Source organism: Anomaloglossus baeobatrachus, chromosome 5 (genome assembly GCF_048569485.1).
Source record: "Anomaloglossus baeobatrachus isolate aAnoBae1 chromosome 5, aAnoBae1.hap1, whole genome shotgun sequence".
Classification (NCBI taxonomy): domain Eukaryota; kingdom Metazoa; phylum Chordata; class Amphibia; order Anura; family Aromobatidae; genus Anomaloglossus; species Anomaloglossus baeobatrachus.
In genome coordinates, this window is record NC_134357.1 from 297221425 (window position 1) to 297239500 (window position 18076).

At 56.7% G+C, this 18076-nt stretch overlaps 1 protein-coding gene across 1 annotated transcript in view; it reads right to left on the minus strand.

Annotated features, from left to right (window-relative positions):
• MYO15B (myosin XVB) overlaps window positions 1–18076 on the minus strand; it is a 163576-nt gene that overhangs the window by 93407 nt on the left and 52093 nt on the right. The window contains exons 11-12 of the mRNA XM_075349626.1: window positions 1334–1404; window positions 1156–1243 (exon numbers count right to left, since the gene is read on the minus strand). Coding sequence (XP_075205741.1) covers window positions 1156–1243; window positions 1334–1404 — 159 coding nt within the window. The remainder of the gene's footprint in view (window positions 1–1155; window positions 1244–1333; window positions 1405–18076) is intronic.

Below are 18076 nucleotides of genomic sequence, written 5' to 3' on the forward strand. Positions count from 1 at the left end.
TATTTTTAGGGTCTGGAAGGGGAGTGAGGGCCAAGGTGCACCTTCATAGAATGCAGCCCAGGAGCTGCAGAAGGTGATTCTTTTAGTTTAATAGGTAAAAATCTGGTGACAGGTTCCCTTTAAGAAAACTAATTAAGTGTCACGATTCACCTTTGGCTCTGCTCCTTCCAGAGCCATAGGGTTTTGTCTATTGCTCGGTTGTTTGTATTCTCTGGGTCCTTGCCGGTGGGTGTGGCTTGTTTGGTGCCTCGTTCCGGTAATCGCCTTGCTTTATCTTTGGGCTGTTTCCACCGGACCTTTGCCAGTGATAGTTCCTGCTCTGCAGTGTGCACTTCTGGTTCTTGTGAGTTCGTTCTGATCCTTGTCCCGTTACGCCTACTCCTCTCCCTGTCCACCACTCCGTCCATCTTGTCTGGGCTCCATGACTTCCTGACCCTCCGCTTGTCTTATTCCCTCAGTCCTGCTTCTCCCCTTTTGTACTGATGGTTCCCTTCGGCTTCTGATCCCGGCTTGCTCTCTGACTACGCTTCTGTTCCCCATCTGTATCTGACGTTACCTCCCGGCTACCAACCTTAGGCTTCCACGTGACTTTGGCTCCTCTTCCTCTTTTGCACTGACGTGACCTCCTTCCTCTGACTCTCGGCGTGTACGACCATTCTGCTACCTCCCCGTCTAGATACTGGTGACATCTAGTGGGCAGACGCCGCATTACACCTAGGAGCGCTACATCTCTCATGTGTACCTGCGCTACCCTGGTAGTAGCATTACATTAAGTAGACTATTATGTTAGGGCTACATGATGGACTTTAGCCATGATAGCTCTTGTATCAAAGTTCGCTTGGTGCTGCTGCTACATTACGGCACTAAAGAAAACAAAACTTTGATTGCTAATATCTCCCAACAGAGAGCAAAAATGAAACACACACACACACAAAAATAATCCACTGTATTCCACTCTGCAGCCACAATTACATTGTGTGTACAGCTCAACATTTTTGGTAGAAGGTTCTCTTTAACTCCAGGACAAGTGTAGTCTAATTACAGGCAACACAAATTAGCAACACAAATTAGCAACACAACTCTTTTTGTCAAAGACTGATTGATTTACACATAAGCCTTTAATTTGCTTGGTAGCTATTTGATGCATAGACTCACCGGGGGCACCAAAAGTATTTTGTCTTGTAGGCCCAATACCTCCACCACCTTTCATACGTCTGCTGAGGTTTTCAGATCTATCCATATCCTGCAAGGAACAAAAAAAATGCAATATATATGATGATTCAAATATAGAAATGTATAAGGGGTTAAACCAAAGTAAAACAATGTTACTAACTGTTGGTGAAAACACAGGATTGAAAAGCTGATCCATAAAGTGGTCCATATTCTGATGAGAACCATTCGTGCCTACAACAAAGGTTAATAGAAAAGTAAGATTAAAGCAAAATTGAAACTCCTATTCCAAAAGTTGAATACTTTGTGATTATATATGTATCCATTACTTAAAAGGGAATCTGTCAGCAGGATTTGGTTATGTAATCTGAGGGCAGCATGAGGTAGGGGCTGAGACACTGATTTCAGGGATGGGTCACTTATTAGGCTATGTACTGTTGTATCAATAAAATGAATGTTTAATCAGCAGTAGATTATTACTGCCCGAACTAGGTGTTTGCTTGAGACCTGGTCTGACCATGTACCAAGCACTGATTAACAGCTTACTGACAATATACAATGTACTGTATATAGAAAGCTGCTCATCAGAGGGTGGGCGGAGTTAGCTTTCTGAGCTCTGCTACTGTAGGAAGTGGCCAGATTACCCCACTCCTAAGGTGTACATGTGACGCCCTGGACTAGTCAGGTCGTCCCAGGTAGTCCCGTTCACACACACCCCCTCCCTGAAAAGGTGACAACAGCCAAACTTAAAACCCTTGTCACCACCCTCCAGGTATGATGTCCACACCGCACCGCGCCGCACCGCACCAGCATACGTACCCGCACCCGCTCCTTCTCCTCCTGACCTACTCTCGGGCCCCTGGACCATCACTCCCCTACCCACGGAAGGGGGTCAACACCAAGCTGTGAAACACCGTCCCCGGGAGGCCTAGTTAACGGCAGCGGTGGTGTCCATCTATTCAGCACAACCCGTGGGTGGCGTCACGAACTTACAACCCCCCTACCAAACCACCACAGCCCCGGCCGTGGAACATCTCCCCGCGGAAGTCCCTGCGTGTAGCGCCAACCCCCTTGCAGAGCGACGTGACCCCCGGGTCCGTGAGAGGCTCGAGCCACCACCCACCGTACGAACACGGATCCGAGCGGCTCGGTGGTCGCAGCCGAGCCTGCGGGGCGGTACACATCGACTCTTCTGGCATCTGCGAACAGGATAGAACTATCCACTTACCTGTGGAAGTGTGCCTGGAAATTGTCGTTAGCGGCGTCCCGCTGAAAAATTGCAGAATCCGCCATCTTGGGCGCGAAAAGTTCCCGCCCAAGCCGTCTTCCCCGAGCAGAAAGGGCGCGAAGAGTGAAGCCCCGCCCCTCTAGAGCTGAGCAGTGCAGAGGGCAAGGAGAGTGCCCGGAAAAGACCAAGGGGGGGGCGGATGAAGATCCAGCCTCATGTGACTGAGGAGATAAAAGGCAAGGACTCCAGGACTCTGCCACCCGTCTGGTTCCTGGATAAACAAGTAACAACATGTCCACCCCGTCTGAAAGGCCCGAATTCCTGGAGCCCGCGCCTGGAACAGCGGCGTGGCTGAAGACACGGATGACATTGCTGTGCTGCTGCAATCGAGCCCAGGTGCGCCTCTTGCTGGAGCAATGGACACCTGAAATGGAGGAGCTGGCCCCGGGTGCATGGAGTGGAGACCATTTTAGAGAAGCTGGTAGGTGACCCACGCCCCTATGTCCCTGAGGGACCGGCCGCTGCGGCTGAGGGACCCGGCCTGCCCCGGCCCCTAAATGGCCTCACCCGTCGCCCGTGTCGGCCGCCGCTGCTTCCCCGCTCAGCCCGCTGCCACCGGTATCGGTAGCGGAGTCCACTGTGCTGCCCCGCGAGGGCCCAGATGCTAGAGAGACTGTCGGCAGGCAGGAAGTTGCAATCCCCGCAGGGGCTGAAGAGGCGGCAGACTTGGAAGTATCGGTAGCGACCCCCCGTGCGACAGCTGGCGAAGATCCGTCTGACACCGAGAGGGCGTTGGCCCCGGCTAGGATGGAGATGGCGCCCAATCCACGAGACCCCACCACCGGCCGCCTGGAGTCAGATGATAGCAGCTCAGGGGCCGACACGGAGCCGGTCTCAGAGGACGAGGCCATTGGTACTGTCAAAATGGAGGCTACTTACATCCCGCGGAATGGTGGGAACGGGTACCGGATGGCCCTCTCCCACCACGTTTGCTGTGTGCTGGAGCTGCACGAGGGCGAGGTAGAGTGTGCCTCAGAGGATAAAATCCCTCGCCCCCGACCAGATGAAAATGAAGATACGGAGTTAAGGCAGCGGATGCCGGTTGCCAAAGTTGAACAGTCCCCGTTGGGACCATACTGCCCGTCCCCGTTGGGAGTTTGTTTTTACCCCGTTTACTTAGAGACAAGGCCGAGAACTGGCAGGCCACCCAAAAACTATTGGGTTTGTAAATAATACCCTCCCTTGACCGGCCTTCCGGTTTCACAGCCTCCGGAGAGGCAGACTGGAGGATGGGCCTGCGGGAAATAGATGGCCGAGGCCCGCCACCACTACAACTGGTGGCCATCCTCCGAGTCAGGGGTCCCCTGGACGTGGAGCTTCTGAAGAGACAGGCAGTTGTGAAACCTGCACCCGTCTCGTTGGATAACACCTGGGCCCGTTCCTGGACTGGGGAAAAGGGGTGCTGCCCACTTCTTAGGGGCAGCATCAAGGCTCAGGTTGTTTGGGTGGGTGATTGAATGACCCGGTCCCGTTTCCCATATTAATAAAAATGTTCTTATGTTCGTAACGTTCAAGTATTTGCCTCCCGTAAGGGAAGATCTGAAAAGTTAAAAATTTGAAGTTGTACAACCGTTAGTATACTTGTACTGTGTTCCCGTTTTTATCTTTCAGAAAGCAAAAATAAACCGGTGATGGACGGGCAGCCCGCAGACGGTCTGCATTAAACCAAGGGGGAATGTGACACCCTGGACTAGTCAGGTCGTCCCAGGTAGTCCCGTGCACACACACCCCCTCCCTGAAAAGGTGACAGCAGCCAAACTTAAAACCCTTGTCACCACCCTCCAGGTTTGATGTTCAAACCAGGGGGGCGGAGCCAGGCAGTTGGCTCCGCCCACCGAGGAGTTCACAGGCCTGGAGGCGGGAAAGACACAGACGTTCTAGTTCTAGTGAAGAGTAGTCTTGACAGTGGAAGAGAGAGGTTGAGTTCAAGGGCAGACCTGTGACCAGGCCTGCCAATAATCTACTCAGGTGGCTGGGTCGGAGCCCAGTTACCTCTGGCAAGGAGGCAGACAGTGGTAGCCACCTGCAGGAGCTGGGATTACAGCCGGTGGAACCGTAGGGACCGGGATCGGGCGGTGGCACGCCGGTACCGAACCGAGGAACCGATTGGAAACCGGAGCACCAGGAGGGGTACTCAGACCCAGTACGAAGCCCCGAACTGACAGGGCCGAGTCAAATCAACTGATTGAGGACTGGACTTAAGGACCTATCCCACACAAGACCTGTTAGAAGACAACAGCCCAACCATACAGGATAAAGCCACCACCAAGGCATAGAGACCCAAAGGGCCAGCGTCTGCGGGCAAACAGGGCTCTTCCGACAACCAGCAAGCCGGGGAGCGGACTACCGTTGCTTATGCATAGGAGTCAAACATTCATACAAAAAGGTGCAGGAGAAAGGCGGAAACCACCAACCCATTCAGGGAGAAGCTGCAGCCGGCTGCGGGCCCCGTTCATCACCCCGTTTGGTTTACCAGAGATTCCCGTGTATTGTGTCATAGTGAGTACACCAGTGCCTTCGAGCCGCACACCGCACCGCACCAGCATACGTGCCTGCACCCGCTCCTTCGCCTCCTCACCTACCCTTGGGCCCCCGGGACCATCACTCCCCTACCCACGGAGGGGTCAACACCAAGCTGCGCAACACCGTCCCCGGGGGCCTAGTTAACGGCAGCGGTGGTGTCCATCTATTCAGCACAACCCGTGGGTGGCGTCACGAACTTACAACCCCCCTACCAAACCACCGTGGCCCCGGCCGTAGAACATCTCCCCGCGGAAGTCCCTGTGTGTAGCGCCAACCCCATTGCAGAGCGACGTGACCCCTGGGTCCGTGAGAGGCTCGAGCCACCACCCACCGTATGAGCACGGATCCGAGCGACTCGGCGGTCGCAGCCGAGCCTGCGGGGTGGTACATACATATAATGTTTGTTAAAGTGAATGTCTAAGTGCTGCTGCTGGAGAATAGGGCTGGCAATGTAGCAGAGCTGAAGCACTGTATCTCTCAGCGCCATCTAGCAACCAGCAGTTTAAAGTGTTTTATTGCATTTTACTGCATAATGTGTATTTTATAGTATAATCTGTCATGTGTGACTAATGTAGTCACCGTGTAATGTTAAGTAGGAAATGTTAGTAGATAGATATTAGAGTAAGAGAGGATTTTAGTATGTATAGTGTAACAGATACATCCTGGTTCCTGACAGAAGTAGAGCCAGGATGGGAGGAGTGTCAGAGAGCAGAGGGTTGGTCAGTGAGACAGGCCAGGAAGAGAGCTAGTTCTGCAGATGTCGCGGGCGGAGGAGGGGACGCTACGCTCACCCACTGCTCGGGTCCGGCTCCTGCTGCTGCTGTTCGGTGGTGGCTCGAGCGGTGGGCCGGATCCCGAGGACTCCAGCGGCGTTCCTCGCCCGTGAGTGAAAGGGGGTGGTTTGGTTTTAGGGATTTTGTCCGTGACGCCACCCACGGTTGTGGTGAGATTGGTGACACCACCGCTGCTCTGGACAGGGATCCCGGGAGCGATGACGGGGAGCAGCTTGGATGTTGGTTCTCCCCTCCGTGGGTAGGGGGTTGGTTGTCCCGGGGCCCGGTGAGGGGGTAGGGATGTATGGCAGGCAGGTTACGGGGCCTGGTGAGGTGCAGGGTCGCGGGGGCAGCGCTGTGCCGCACGGCACGGTGGTACTCACTCAGCCAATGACGAATGCAAAGTCTCCGGTAAAACAAACGGCTGGATGGACGGGTCAAACAGACGCCTGCGGTGCTTCTCCTCCCGGCAGGTTGATGGTGACTGCCTTTCCCTGCACCTGTGTTGTGTTACGGTTCCAATGGCTTCCCACCGGTAACCCGCTCCCCAGCTTGGATGGAGACTGAGGGAGCCCCTTTCGCCCGCAGGCTCTGGCCCTGGGAACTGTAGCCTTGGCGGTGACTGTGTTTCCCTCTATGGTTTGAGCGGTTGCCTTCAATCGGGTCTTGACTGCTGGGAAACCCCGGAGGTTCCCTTCGCTAACGGATTTGACAAATTTAACGGCGACTCCTAGCCTTGTCGGGGTCCGTAAGCCCTGCCGGATGGTGCTGGCTTCTCTTTACTCTCTGATCCGGTACCGCCGGGCCACCGCCCGTCCACGGTCCATACGGTTTGCTGCAATTAGCCTCTCCTGCAGACGATCACCACCGTCTGCCAACCTTGCTGTTCCGTCCGGGCCACACACCCGGACCGCCTTCAGACTGCTCCTCTCCTACCACTTCACTCTCTCTAACTGAACTGAAAACTCTTCCCGCCTCCAGGACTGTGAACTCCTCGGTGGGCGGGGCCAACCGCCTGGCCCACCCCCTGGTGTGGACATCAGCCCCTGGAGGAAGGCAACAAGGATTTTGTGTTTGGCTTCGGTGTGCCTAACCGGGGTGTGGGGTGTGTTGGTGTAGTTCTATGACGACCTGGCTTGTCCAGGGCACCACATTCCCCCTTAGTAAAATGTAGACCGTCCGCGGGCTGCCCGTCCATCACCGGTTTTATTTTAACTGTAAAAAGATATAAAATGGTAAACATGTAAACAAGCATTTTTCAATCTTCCCACATCGGGAGGCACATTTCTTAAACGTTACCAACATTTTTAATAAATACGGTTAAGGCTTCCGCTCTTCTCCCACCCAAGCAACCTGGCCCTGATGCTGCTCCTAAGCAAATGGGCAGCACCCCTTGGCCCCAGTCCAGCACCAAGTTGCCCGAGCGGGTTCTGTCCCTTTCAGGGGACCCGCGTCCATGGGGACCCCTGAACCCCCCGGAGGATCGCCACCGGTTGCGGTAGTGGCGGGCCTGGGCCATCACTTTCCTCCAGGCCCATCCTCCAAATCAGCCTCTCCGGAGGCGGTCACGGTTTCAAGCCAACAACATTTTTATTTACATTCCACTAGTTTGTGGTTGCCCTGCAAGTTCTCGGGCTTGTCCGTAAGCAGTTCCTTACGCAAGGATACAGACAGTCCCCACGGGGACAACAGTTGCCGGCAGCGACCGGTTCAATCACGGTTGTTAATCAGGTAAGCTTTCGGTTGATCATATTCACTTATCATTCTCAAACTTTTAAACTGTATTCTCAACAAACAAAGCCCCCCTCTAAAGAGTAGTTTCCCTGTACCTAAGTGGAGGTCTACCTAGGTTGGGACGAGTGGACCTTCGGGGCCCGGTATCAGTGGTAACAGGTGATGGGGCAGGGGGAACAACCAGTTCCTCCTCCCTGCTATCATATGGGACAGGCGGAGGCATAGGGGAGCTGGGTACAGGTTCATCCCTGGGCACTGGCTCATGGTTGATCACTTGCATTACTTCCTCATCCACAGGTTGTGGGAACAGTATCACTGGAAGAATCACCGCGCCATTCTGCGTAGGCCAGTCTGCCGGAAAATCACCCATCATAGTATGGATCACCTCCTTTTCGTTCTCTGCCGGTCTGCGAACTGGAGTTTCAGCCGCTACCCTCAGCGCGGGGGGGCACCTCTTTAGATGGTCCCGGGAAACCGTGGCCAGAGTTCCTTCTTGGTCACGGCTGATCTGGTAAGCCTTCCCATTCTCCCATCCTGTGGGCTGTATTACATACGGGGTTTGTTCCCATTGATCATCCAGCTTGTGGGTCCTCCTTTTTCGCTTCAGCACTACATCTCCAGGCTGGAAGGGACCAGCAGACACCTTCTTGTTGAAGCGCTGCTCCTGTTGTCCCAGACTCCGACACAAGTTCTTTTCAACATATTCCTGGATCTGTCGGTACTGCACCCTCCGCCGAGTGTCCCATTCAGCTGTCGAAGGGAGCGCTTCCGGGGCTTCCAACCCCATTTCTAAATCCACTGGTAGCCTGCCGGGGCGAGCCCTCATCAGGTATGCTGGAGTGCATTTCGTCGAGCTGGAAGGGATGTTGTTATACATATCGACCAAGTCAGGTAGCTTCTCCGGCCACAGGTTCCACCCTTCCAGCGGCAACGTCTTAAGGAGGCCCAGGACCAGGTGGTTCATCTTTTCACACATGCTGTTGGTTTGGGCATGGTAAGCCATGGTCCGGATTTTCTTGCAGCCGTACAACTGGCAGAATTTTTGGAATACTTCCGCTTCAAAGGCCGGACCTTGATCGGTAAGCACCTTCTCAGGGTACCCATGTGGTCGGCAGAAATAAGCCTGGAACGCTCTAGCGGCGGTACGGCCGGTTAGGTCTTTGACTGGGACAACCACCATGAATCTTGAGTAGTGGTCCACAATGGTTAGAGCGTAGGTGTACCCACTTCGGCTGGGGGTGAGCTTTACATGGTCCAGGGCAACCAGCTCCAGCGTTTGATGCGTAATGATCGGGTGTAGGGGTGCCTTCTGGCTGGTCTCGTCTTTCCTTCTCAGCGCGCAAGGGCCACATTCTCGGCACCAGGCCTCCACAGATTCCCGCATTCCACTCCCATAGAACCGCTCTCTTAACAACATCTCCAGTTTCTTCCACCCAAAGTGCCCAGCACCATCATGGTACGCTTGCAGAACGGTGGGCACGTTAGCTTGGGGAATCACCAGCTGGCGGATCTTCTCATGGGTCTTCGGATTAATCAGCTCACGATACAACTTCCCCTGGTGTAGATACAGCCGGGTCCGTTCTCGCCATAGGCATTGGGCTTCGGCACGGGCGACAGGGTCTATCCCAGCAGCGCCCTGTTGCACCAGGGTCTTGACCAGGCGGACAGCGGGTGCCTGGTCCTGAGCTTCCTGCCACTCCTGACTGGGCAGCGGGTCCAGGTTCACCCGTTGTTGATGGACATGCACCTTCTCGGTGGGCGGCCGGTGAAATGCAGGTAACTCAATCTCTTCGAGGTCATCATCCTCGGGCCCCTCTTCTAACAGGTGGGGCATCCGAGAGAGTGCATCGGCGTTAACGTTGGCACAACCGGCTCTGTACTTGATGGTGAAATCGTAGTTGGCTAGCCTGTCCACCCACCGCTGCTCCAACGCGCCCAGCTTGGCTGTGTCCAGGTGGGTCAGCGGGTTATTGTCCGTGAAAGCGGTGAATTTAGCTGCTGCCAAGTAATGGCGAAACCGCTCGGTGATAGCCCACACCAGTGCCAGGAGCTCAAGCTTGAAAGAGCTGTAGTTCTCAGGGTTCCTCTCAGTCGGTTGGAGCTTTCGGCTAGCATAAGCAATCACCTTCTCCTTCCCGTCTTGGACCTGGGATAGGACTGCCCCCAAGCCCACATTGCTGGCATCGGTGTAGAGGATGAATGGGTGGCTGTAATCAGGGTACGCTAGGATTTCCTCTCCGGTCAGGGCTGCTCTCAGCTGGCGGAAGGATCCCTCATGCCTTTCTTCCCACACCAGTGGGGCTCCTAGGGGTCTACCACCTTTGGTCTGTCCCACGAGGAGGTCTTGCATGGGGGCAGCCATCTTCGTGTACCCTTTGATGAAGCGGCGGTAGTACCCCACCAGGCCCAGGAACTGCCTCACTTCCCTCACCGTGGTCGGCCTCGGCCAGTCCTGGATGGCGGTGATTTTCTCGGGGTCGGGGGCGACACCCTCCGCACCCACCACATGTCCAAGGTACTGCACTTTGGGCTTCAGCAGATGACACTTGGAGGGCTTCAGCTTCATCCCACACTTAGCAAGGGACGCGAACACCTCGGCTAGGTGCTCCAGGTGGGCTTCATATGTTTGTCAGTACACAATCACATCATCCAAGTACAGCAAGACGGTCTCGAAATTTAGGTGTCCCAGACAGCATTCCATCAGCCGTTGGAAGGTCCCGGGGGCATTGCACAGCCGGATCGGCATGCTGTTGAACTCGCAGAGTCCCGTAGGAGTGGCGAATGCAGTCTTCTCTCGGTCTTCTGGGGCCACAGCCACCTGCCATTTCCCGCTGGTGAGGTCGAGGGTGGAAAAGTAATTAGTGGTTCTCAGCGCAGCCAGGGACTCTTCAATGCGGGGCAGAGGGTAAGCGTCCTTATGCGTTATCTGGTTAATCTTCCGGTAATCCACACACATCCGCATGGTGCCGTCCTTCTTCTTAACCAGCACCAACGGGGCGGCCCAGGGACTACAACTGTACCTAAGAACCCCCGCCTCCTTCATGTTCCTCAACATGTCCTTGGCACATTGGTAGTGTGCAGGGGGAATAGGCCTGTACCTCTCTTTAATAGGGGGGGGTGTTCACCGGTGGGGATGTGGTGTTGTACCCCTTTAATCTGCCCAAAATCTAGAGGATGTTTGCTAAAAACTCGCTCATACTCCTGTACCACCCGGTATACCCCTTCTTTGTGATGTGTAGGGGTATCGTCAGTGCCCACGTGTAGCTCTCGGCACCACTCGTCTAACTTCCCCTGGGCTGGGTGAGTGCTGGCAGTAGGCGGTGAGATTGGGGAAACGGCATGGTGTGGGGATCTAGAGTGAGCAACTTGGCAAGGGTAGCGTACCGGGGAAGCCTGACCTCTTCTTCCCCGCAGTTCAGCACCCTCACGGGCACTCTCCCCTTCTTTATGTCTACCACCCCTCGGGCGGCCATTACTGTGGGCCAGTGTTCGGAGGGCATGGGCTCTATCATGGCAGGGTAGTCACGCCCCTGGGGCACTACCGCTGCCCTACACCAAATCATCATCTCACTCCTGGGAGGCACAATCAAAGGGGCTGCATCCATCACTCTCACTCCTCCAATCTCCCCTCCTGTCGAGTTCACATGCTGGCGATACATCAGGGCCCGGATCTCACGCTGCACAGCTCTCTGTCGGCTCCCTGCGGCTGTGGTGACCAGCTGCTGCAATAGGGTCAGCACGTCACTCATACAGTGCTCCATCACATTAGTCCCTAGCACTACCTTCGGGTTATGATCACTGGATTCATTCATTATCACAATCATTCCCTGGTGCTGCAGTTCTGCTCGTCCCACGGTCATGACCACTTGTTTGTACCCTGCCTGGGTCAATGGGAGTCAGTCAGCGGCAATCAGTGTCATAGTGGCATCTGGGGGGGGGCTAGTTCGTCTTTTCCCCAATACCGTTGATACAGCGTGTATGGTATGGTGGTTACCTGTGATCCAGTGTCCAGGAGAGCCATCAGCGGGATACCGTCCACTGCCACAGGGATGATGGGTCGGGCTCCGATGTACCAGTCCCGCCAGTCTGGGGGGCCACGGGGTTCTACTCCTGAGGATTGGCCCGTGGCCCCAGGGGTTGCTCGTTTAACGGACACCATCGGGAGTAGTGGCCGGGCTTGCTGCACCTGTAACAAATCGGGGGTTCATACCGTGGGTCATTGGCCCTTCTCCGCTGCATCCAGGGGACGTTCTCGGGGCTGTCGGCGAGCTGCATCTTCGCCGGGGGCTGGGACCTGGTCGGAGGCTGGAGTGCGGCAAGGATCTTAGTAAGGTCCCCATCCATGCGGCGGACTTGGGCAGCCAGTTCCTCCATCATGCCGCTTGGGGTTGCAGGTATCGGAGGTGTTGGGAGGACAGGGGCCACCACGACGGGAGCCGTCTCAGCCGGCCATGGGGCTGCCTACGGGACTTCCGATGCTGGAGGCTGCAGAGCTTTAATGGCCCGTTCCTTTAACACGGCAAAGCCCACATCAGGGTGTTCCAGGGCCCAGAGCCGAAGTTGTTTGTGGTCCTCCGAGGACCCCATCCCCTGTACAAACTGTTCCACTAGCATTTTGTTGCTGTCCGCATCGTTGATGGGATCTACCCGCTTCAGTGTGCGGAGGGAGGTTTGCAGATGCAAGGAGTAGTCCCGAATGCTATCCGCGGGCCGTTGCCGGCATTGGTAAAACTGCATCTGTGACGCCCTGGGCAAGCCAGGGGTCACAGGTCACAATACCACATGCACCCCCACATTCCCTGCAGGTACACCAAGGCTAACCCAAAATCCTTGTTGCCTTCCTCCAGGGGCTGGTGTCTGAGGGACCCGTCCAACCAGCCGTTTGTTTACCGAGAACTGTGTCGTGTCTACTGGCTGAGTGAGTACCTCCGTGCCGTGCGGCACAGCGCTGTCCCTGCGCCCCTGCACCTCCACAGGCCCCATCCCCGCCTGTCCACCATCCCAATCCCATCACCGGGCCCCGGGAGCACCAAGACCCCTACCCACGGAGGGGCAAATCAACAACTGGCTGCTCCTTACCAGCACTCCCGGGCTCCCCAAACAGAGCAGCGGTGGTGTCCACTCAATCACCACAGCCGTGGGTGGTGTCACGGACAATAAACTATCCCAAAACCCAATCCCCTTTTACTCACGGGCGAGGAGCGCCGCTCGAGTCCCCGGGATTCGGCCCGTCGCTTGAGCCACCGAGCAGCAGCAGCAGGCCGCAGTGCCAGCCGGACCCGAGCAGTGGGATAGCGCGGCGTCCCCTCCTCCACCCGCGACAACTTGGCGTCACGAACAGGATCTTACCGCTCTGCCGTTGGGTAGAGGTGCGCCTTGTGACCGCCGGAGGTATCCGGCCGAAAAATTTCAGAAGTCGCCATCTTTGGCGCGAAAAGTTCCCGCTCAAGCGTCTTCTCGAGTAGCAGAGGCGCGAAGGCTAAAACCCCGCCCCGAGAGAGGAGGGGCCGAAAAGAGGCTGAGGGAGACGGAATGGCGGCTGGCCGCATGTAGCCGCGGCTATAAAAGCAGAGACGCCAGGACTCTGCAGCAATACTGGGTTCCTGGAAGCCACGATTGCCAAGATGTACAACCCAACTCTCAACAAGGAAGCCCCCGCGCCCGGCACGGCGACGTGGTTGAGGGATCGGACCGTCCCGCTGAGTAACCGTCTGCAGGCCCACATGCAACTCCTCCTGGAGGAGTGGGCGACCGACATGGCGGACGTGGTGGCAGCTATGCGGAGACGCGAGGTGGAAGAGGATTTGGAGGAGCGGGTAAGAGACCCACGCCCCTGTATTCCCGAGGGATCGGCCATTGAAGCTGAGGGGCCCGGCCTGCCTCCGCTCACCCTGCCTCTCGCCCCGCTACCCGCGTTAGCTGCTGCCGCCCCACCACTAGGCCCGCTACCTGCCCAACTGGTAGCGATACCCTGCCAATCCGCCCCGGTGGACCAACCGGCTGCAGACACTCAGGACGTTCCCGAATCGTTCCCGGGGGAACCGCTGGAACCGCGGCCCTGTAATGAAAATGTGCCAGAAGCCCCGGCAGTGATTGTGCCAGACCCCGAGCCCGGGACCGTGGCATGGATGAAAGCCCGGGTGATTCAATTCCACCAACGTCAGCAGGATCAGATCTTCAGGATGATGGAGCAGTGGACCAACGAGGTGGAGATGCTGATTGCAACTGCCCCGATGTACGGAGGGGGAACAGATGTAGCAGAACCGACTGGTGACCCACGTCCATATGTCCTACCAGGACCGGCCGCTGCGGCTGAGGGGCCCGGCCTAGTCTCGACCTATGCATCATCCTTGCCGTTACTTCTGGGGCGCCTCAGTGTAAACTCGCCTGACCTGCTGCCCTGTGCTGCTGCAGAGGGATCTGATGTGCTGGATGCTGGAGGTCGGGGCAGCTGGCGGTAACCCGCCTGGCGCAGGAACAAGAGATGATGACTCCGGCCCCATCCCCGGGTCCGCTGCTGAGTTTGAAGAGGCAAGTGAGCGTTCCCGCTATGTAGGAGACCCTGTGGTTTTCCATACCCCTCGTACCGGTGGAAATGGGTACCGGGTACCCCTGTCACAGCAGGCATGTCAGTGCATGTTTGATATGCTGGTGGCAGAGGATGGGTCCGCCTCAGCAGAAGAATCTGAGTAAGGCAGCGGAGCACCATTGCACAATCCCCGTTGGGACCACCAGTGTGTTTGTTTGAAAGTTTAAAATGATGATAAGTAAATGGAACCGAACAGTCATCTGACTTACCGTGATTTGCAACCGGCCGTGGCCGGCACCGTTGTCCTCGTGGGGACCGTTTGAAAAGAGTTTGCATGAGGAACTGCTCATGGACAAGCCCGTGAACTTGCAGGGCAACCACAAACGTTAGTGGCTTGTAAATAAGTTGAGTTACCGTTTCCGCAATTGCCGCCTCCGGAGAGGCAGGTTGGAGGGAGGGCCCACAGCAGAGCAGGCTGGGGCCCAGCCACAACAGGAACCGGTGGCTACCCTCTGGAGGGGAAGGACAGATCCCGCTCGGGTAACTTGTGCTGGACTGGGGTCAAGGGGTGCTGCCTGGGCTTTAGGGGCAGCATCAGGGCCAGGTTGCTTGGGTGGGAGAGAGCGGAAACCGTAACCGTACACCGTTTGAAACCGTTTAAGAAATGTGCCTCCCGATGTGGGATGATGTCATAACTTGTAAATATGTTACCGTTTTCCTATCTTTTCAGAAAAACAAAAGGAAAATAAAACCGGTGTTGGACGGGCAGCCCGAGGACGGTCTGCGTTTTGCTAAGGGGGAATGTGACGCCCTGGGCAAGCCAGGGGTCACAGGTCACAACACCACATGCACCCCCACATTCCCTGCAGGTACACCAAGGCTAACCCAAAATCCTTGTTGCCTTCCTCCAGGGGCTGGTGTCCACACCAGGGGGTGGGCCAGGCGGTTGGCTCCGCCCACCGAGGAGTACACAGCCCTGGAGGCGGAAAGAACCAGGCAGTCAAGTGAGGGAAGGGAAAGTAGAAGGAAGTGAAGTGGTAGAGGAGCTTAGGAGAGAAGCTGAAGTAAAGTGAAAAGAAACAGTTTGTAAAGCCTGAAGTTGGTCCGGGTGTGTGCCCCGGACCGTGACAGCAAGGTCAGCAGACGGCGGTGATAGTCTTCAGGGGGACTGCTCGGAGGTTGCTGGAAGGACCGCGGACGGGTGGTGACCCGGCGGTACCGGAGCAGTATACGAAGAACAGTCAGCACCAGGGCAGGGGCCTTTCAGATCCCGGCAAGGCTAGGAGTCGCCATAATTTGCCAAATCCGTCAGTGAAGGGGACCTCTGTTTCCTAACAACCAAGTCCCGATTGAAGGCAACAGCCCGACCGTGAAGGGGAGACACCGCCACCGCCAGGGCACCAGTTTCCCAGGGCCAGCGCCTGCGGGCAAAGTAGGGCTCCTTCGGCCCAGATTGAAGCCGATGAGTGGGTAACCGGTGGGGACCCATCGCTACCAAGAGACTTTACATAGGTGCAGGAAGAGACCGTCACCGCTAACTGCAGGGAACCGCAGCACCGTGAACCGTCCGAGGGACCCGTCCAACCAGCCGTTTGTTTACCAAGAACTGTGTCGTGTCTACTGGCTGAGTGAGTACCTCCGTGCCGTGCGGCACAGCGCTGTCCTTGCGCCCCTGCACCTCCACAGGCCCCATCCCTGCCTGTCCACCATCCCAATCCCATCATTGGGCCCCGGGAGCACCAAGACCCCTACCCATGGAGGGGCAAATCAACAACTGGCTGCTCCGTACCAGCACTCCCGGGCTCCCCAAACAGAGCAGCGGTGGTGGGAGAGCGCGGCGTCCCCTCCTCCGCCCGCGACACATCCGCAACTCGGCTTCGGTACGGGTCTCAAAGGCAGTTTGTAACTTTTCAAAGATGGTGGCTACAGAGGACCGGTCCCCCTCGGCCCAGGTCTCCGCCTCCTGCTCAGCCACGCCGGTTAGCTGCCCCAGCACTACCGCTGCACGTTGCTTATCAGTTAGGGGGTACAATTCCAGCAGCGGGCTAAGCTTCTTCCGGAAGACCTGCAACGCATCAGGTTTCCCATCGTACTGCGGCAGCCAGGTAGCTCCGGGCACATAGGGCAAGGAGAACGACATCACCTGAGCGAGAGCTGGGGCCACGGCGCCTCCCGCTAGTGCAGCCGGGACCTGGGCGGGCCCATTCCCGTCCGCGGGTGCCACTGCGACTGCGACCGCTGCTCCTCCAGCAGCTTCATCGGGCGCAGACATCTTGTTTCGATCCCCCTTAGTCTTTTTCCGGCTCCTCCTCTACAGGGGCGGGGTTTTGATTTTCGCGCCTCCACTGCTCGAGGAGACGCTCGAGCGGGGACTTTTCGCGCCCAAAATGGCGCTTCTCCAAATTTTCGGCCAGACACCTCCGGCGGTCACAAGGCGCACCTCTACCAGACGGCAGAGCGGTAAGATCCTGTTCGTGACGCCAAGTTGTCGCGGGAGGAGGGGACGCTGCGCTCACCCACTGCTCGGGTCCAGCTGCTGCTGCTGTTGCTCGGTGGTGGCTCGAGCGGTGGGCCGGATCCCGGGGACTCGAGCGGCGTTCCTCGCCCGTGAGTGAAAGGGGGTGGTTTAGTTTTAGGGATTTTGTCTGTGATGCCACCCACGGTTGTGGTGAGATTGGTGACACCACCGCTGCTCTGGACGGGGATCCCGGGAGCGATGACGGGGAGCAGCTTGGATGTTGGTTCTCCCCTCCGTGGGTAGGGGGTTGGTTGTCCCGGGGCCCGGTGAGGGGGTAGGGATGTATGGCAGGCGGGTTACGGGGCCTGGTGAGGTGCAGGGTCGCGGGGGCAGCGCTGTGCCGCACGGAACGGTGGTACTCACTCAGCCAATGACGAATGCAAAGTCTCCGGTAAAACAAACGGCTTAATGGACGGGTCCCACAGACGGCTGCGGTGCTTCTTCTCCCGGCAGGTTGATGGTGACTGCCTTTCCCTGCACCTGTGTTGTGTTACGGTTCCAATGGCTTCCCACCGGTAACCCGCTCCCCAGCTTGGATGGAGGCTGAGGGAGCCCCTTTCGCCCGCAGGCTCTGGCCCTGGGAACTGTAGCCTTGGCGGTGACTGTGTTTCCCTCTATGGTTTGAGCGGTTGCCTTCAATCGGGTCTTGACTGCTGGGAAACCCCGGAGGTTCCCTTCGCTAACGGATTTGACAAATTTAACGGCGACTCCTAGCCTTGTCGGGGTCCGTAAGCCCTGCCGGATGGTGCTGGCTTCTCTTTACTCTCCGATCCGGTACCGCCGGGCCACCGCCCTTCCGCGGTCCATACGGTTTGCTACAATTAGCCTCTCCTGCAGACGGTCACCACCGTCTGCCAACCTTGCTGTTCCGTCCGGGCCACACACCCGGACCGCCTTCAGACTGCTCCTCTCCTACCACTTCACTCTCTCTAACTGAACTGAAAACTCTTCCCGCCTCCAGGACTGTGAACTCCTCGGTGGGCGGGACCAACCGCCTGGCCCACCCCCTGGTGTGGATATCAGCCCCTGGAGGAAGGCAACAAGGATTTTGTGTTTGGCTTCGGTGTGCCTAATCGGGGTGTGGAGTGTGTTGGTGTAGTTCTGTGACGACCTGGCTTGTCCAGGGCAACACACAGAAAGGTTCTATGTGTGTGGACGGGCTTGGTAAATTGGGCCTGACAGGGAACCGGGAGGTATCCACAGTTGTGTCCAGAGCCTACGGCTCACCTCGTGATGGGCTTAGTCTAGCCTTTCAAGGCAGCAATTAGACACAGGAAGCCGCAGAGGCAAGAAATTTAGAAATGCAGAAGTTTAGTCTCGGCTGCTGGAATGCTAATACCTAGGGCGAGGGCTAGACAGGAAATGTACCCAAAAGAAAATCGACAGCAGAACATAATTGTATTGGCCGTATCTATCCAGAAGGTTGAAGAATGACTAAACCAGTTGTTGTTTTGTTAAGAGAGTCTCTGTGTGATGTGTTGTCCTGCTACATCTATGACATTGACCGGCTGCGGGGAGCCTGAAGATGGAAGTAAGTGTTG